This window comes from Pinus tabuliformis, chromosome 7, assembly GCF_031772625.1.
Source record: "Pinus tabuliformis cultivar Carrire ecotype Pingquan chromosome 7, CPIR1, whole genome shotgun sequence".
In the NCBI taxonomy this organism is placed as follows: Eukaryota; Viridiplantae; Streptophyta; class Pinopsida; order Pinales; family Pinaceae; genus Pinus; species Pinus tabuliformis.
In genome coordinates this window covers 1,557,519,117-1,557,521,989 of record NC_142293.1, presented here as the reverse complement: position 1 = coordinate 1,557,521,989, position 2,873 = coordinate 1,557,519,117, and the positions used below count along the sequence as shown (strand labels likewise).

The following is a 2,873-nucleotide window of genomic DNA, read 5'->3' as shown; positions in this document are numbered from 1 at the left end:
TATTTAAATTATATAAGTCATAAATAAAATATTTTAATAAAAAATTTCTTATAATTAAAATAATATGTTACAGAATAATAAAATTTACACATCAAAAAATAAACTTCTACTTTTTTTTAGATGTTCAATAAATTTAAAATTATCATAAAATTTCATTCAAAATATTTTTTAAAATAATATATAAAATAAATTAACATAAATTTTAAAATATTAATATACATTTTTTAATAATTTTTTTTAAAATATATATATCCTTCACCAACCAATGAATCAAGTTCCACAATTCACTCGTTTACATTCATAGCTAATGACGTAAGGGAAACAAACCCTTACTTTTTAGATTATTTTTCTATGTCATTTTAAATTTAGTGCCAAAGAATTTATCACTCTACCATTGACGCAACTTGCTTTCACATGCACACGCAAAATTGAGTAATGTCCATCGTTGATAAAAGAAAATTAAATTTACGGCCATGCAAATAACCGCCCATTAATGAAATATAACACCACCCTGTTTTTTTACGGCCATGCAAATAACCGCCCATTAATAATATAATTTTATTATTTAAATAATATTTTTGTAAAGCTACATAGACGTTCGGAATTATGCAAATTCTTAAACCTGTGAACAAATTCTTACTGAACTAGCTGGAGAAAATTTACCAAAAACACCAGATTATAGAAGACTTAGACTAGGCTATTTCGTTCCTACAGAGAGGAATGTAAAAAAGGAGGAGCGGACTTCTTCGTGGCTTCAGTTATTTCTGCTTCAAATCTTTCCATAGCAGCAGGGGGCAAGCAAACGGGAACCAATATCCCTTGCACCCCACTTGTATTTCGGTAGGGGATGAAGAAGCTCACGCCTGGCATTCCCACTCCACCCTTTGCAGGCCCTCCGAACGCCGCTCTTCCCCATCCGTAATCCACATCCCCAAAACCGATTTTGGTAACGTCCGAAACGGCAAAGGAACCCACGACTGTATAGTGAGGGCGCCCTTCTAATTCCATCAAATCTATCACTGATCGCATGTACTCGTCGTTCACAGCCGTTCTGGCTTTGTTTATCTCTTTCACAGCGAAAGACAGCGGTTGGTTTGCCAGCTCTCCTGCGGTCGTCTTTGCGCATGCAAAGCTGATAGCATTGCCGTAGAAGCCTTCAGGAAGCGGCGGGTCGAATTTGGTTCGAGCATCCACGGCGAACATGAACCGAACTTCTTGCTCCCAAGGCAGTTGGAGAGCCCTGGTCCTCGAACGCCACAAACACGCCGACAGAACTTCAAATGTTGAGTGCTTTGTGCCTTGGCCTACTGCTTGGGTCTTCAACGACTCCATCTCCTTGGGTCCGAAAAAGAATGATTTGTTGCTCATCTCGTTCACGGGAACCATCTGCCCATCCTTATCTTCAATTTGTTCGTACTCGTAATGGGGGAATTTAACAGCCGGATTCGTCCGCGGTCGGAGGATTTCTCTTTTCCAAACCGGACGAACCGAAGGCCTCGGCACTCCCTTCGCCATTTCTCCGACAGCGGTCAAGAACTGAACGAGGCCAGTGCCGTCTGACATTGCGTGGTTCAACAGCAGGGCCAATATGAACCCTCCGCATTTCAGCCGCGTTACCTGAAAGTTCATGATAACCAGTACGCTCAGAAAACACAATTCCGACTCCAAGAAATAGCAGCCAAGGCAACAGCCGATGGCAAATGCAAGCGAAAATTAATTGAATTGATGATGAGCATAAATGAATTTACCTGAATAAGAAGCAAGGGAGAGTTGGTAAGAGTTAGGGAGCCTGGCGCGTAGTGCAGCAGATCTTCCCAGCAGGGGAATGGCGGCTGAAGGTCTCCAAATTCCTCGAGAGCAACATCGGCATCAGCCTCCACAAACAGCACGCCTTCACCCGTGCAGTCCACCACGAGCTTAGCGGCGGGTGCGTCTCTGAGTCTCCCGGCAAAGGGATAATAGAAGACCAAAGCCTTGGCCAGCCCTTCTCTGATAACTCTGGCAGGATCCTGACCCTTCTTCGATGGGTCGAAACGATAGAACTGAACCATCGGAACATGAAATCTGAGACCTGCTTTATCATCGATATTGGAAAGGTATAGAGACTCTCTAGGAGTAGGCAAGGAAGGAGCGACAAGAACGGCCGGCTTTCTGGCAACCTTGAATTGCAGAGATGCCATGACAGATTATTATTTGGACAATTTACCGAAGCCTACGAATCAAGCAAGAAAAGTCTGCACTGCGCAGGAGACGTGAAGCAAAACTTCGAGATGGTGAAGGTGCCGAGACAGTGTGTTGACAGAGAGAGCAGAGCTTTGACAGAGAGAGCAGAGCTACAGAGATGCGCACACACCCAACTCAGAGCTTTCTTTCATGCGATGTCTACACACATATTTATATACAAGAGAGACTTCTGGAATTTGGTGGGTTAGTGGCTTTTTCAAGAAGGTTGCTCATTTTGTCAATCATTTCAAGGAACTATCCCTAAAATATCCGCTGAATTATCTAGAACAGTCCAGTAACTACATTAATGAGGGTAGTTGGAATTAATGTCTTCCAACACTCCCCTTAATTCCAACCATATAACAAAAGCACAAGACACTATACTCTTAATTGTCATGCCTACTGGTCTAACTCCGTGACAGCCATTGCCAATGGCTTGTGCATTCCTTTGAGAAAATAAGCAATGTCTAGTACCCTTGTTAAACGCGGAATCCAGGCACCGCAATCCAGCAAACTTAGATCGAGTCGGGGACGATGCGTTGGAGATGTAAACAGACTTCCTACATCTAATGTGGACTGTCACATAGTTGGATCTGATTGCCATGGCCGTCATTATTTGGAGCCCTTGTTCTAGGGTTTCAGCTATGACT

At 42.5% G+C, this 2,873-nt stretch overlaps 1 protein-coding gene across 1 annotated transcript; it reads right to left on the bottom strand.

Moving 5' to 3' along the window:
- Positions 1 to 544: 544 nt before the first annotated feature.
- LOC149253916 (benzyl alcohol O-benzoyltransferase-like) lies at positions 545 to 2,379 on the bottom strand. The gene is made up of 2 exons (XM_089456965.1): positions 1,749 to 2,379; positions 545 to 1,617 (listed from the first exon to the last, which is right to left on the bottom strand). Exons 1-2 carry the CDS (start codon positions 2,178 to 2,180, stop codon positions 709 to 711), a joined length of 1,341 nt encoding a protein of 446 aa, XP_089313091.1. The 5' UTR covers positions 2,181 to 2,379; the 3' UTR covers positions 545 to 708.
- Between the last annotated feature and the right edge of the window lie 494 nt (positions 2,380 to 2,873).

Excerpts from the sequence above, each read along its gene's own strand:
- LOC149253916 (XM_089456965.1), bottom strand. The coding sequence starts at position 2,180 with ATGGCATCTCTGCAATTCAAGGTTGCCAGAAAGCCGGCCGTTCTTGTC. Across the intron at positions 1,618-1,748 it reads CTCCCTTGCTTCTTATTCAG|GTAACGCGGCTGAAATGCGG; the intron begins GTAAATTCATTT and ends ATGAACTTTCAG.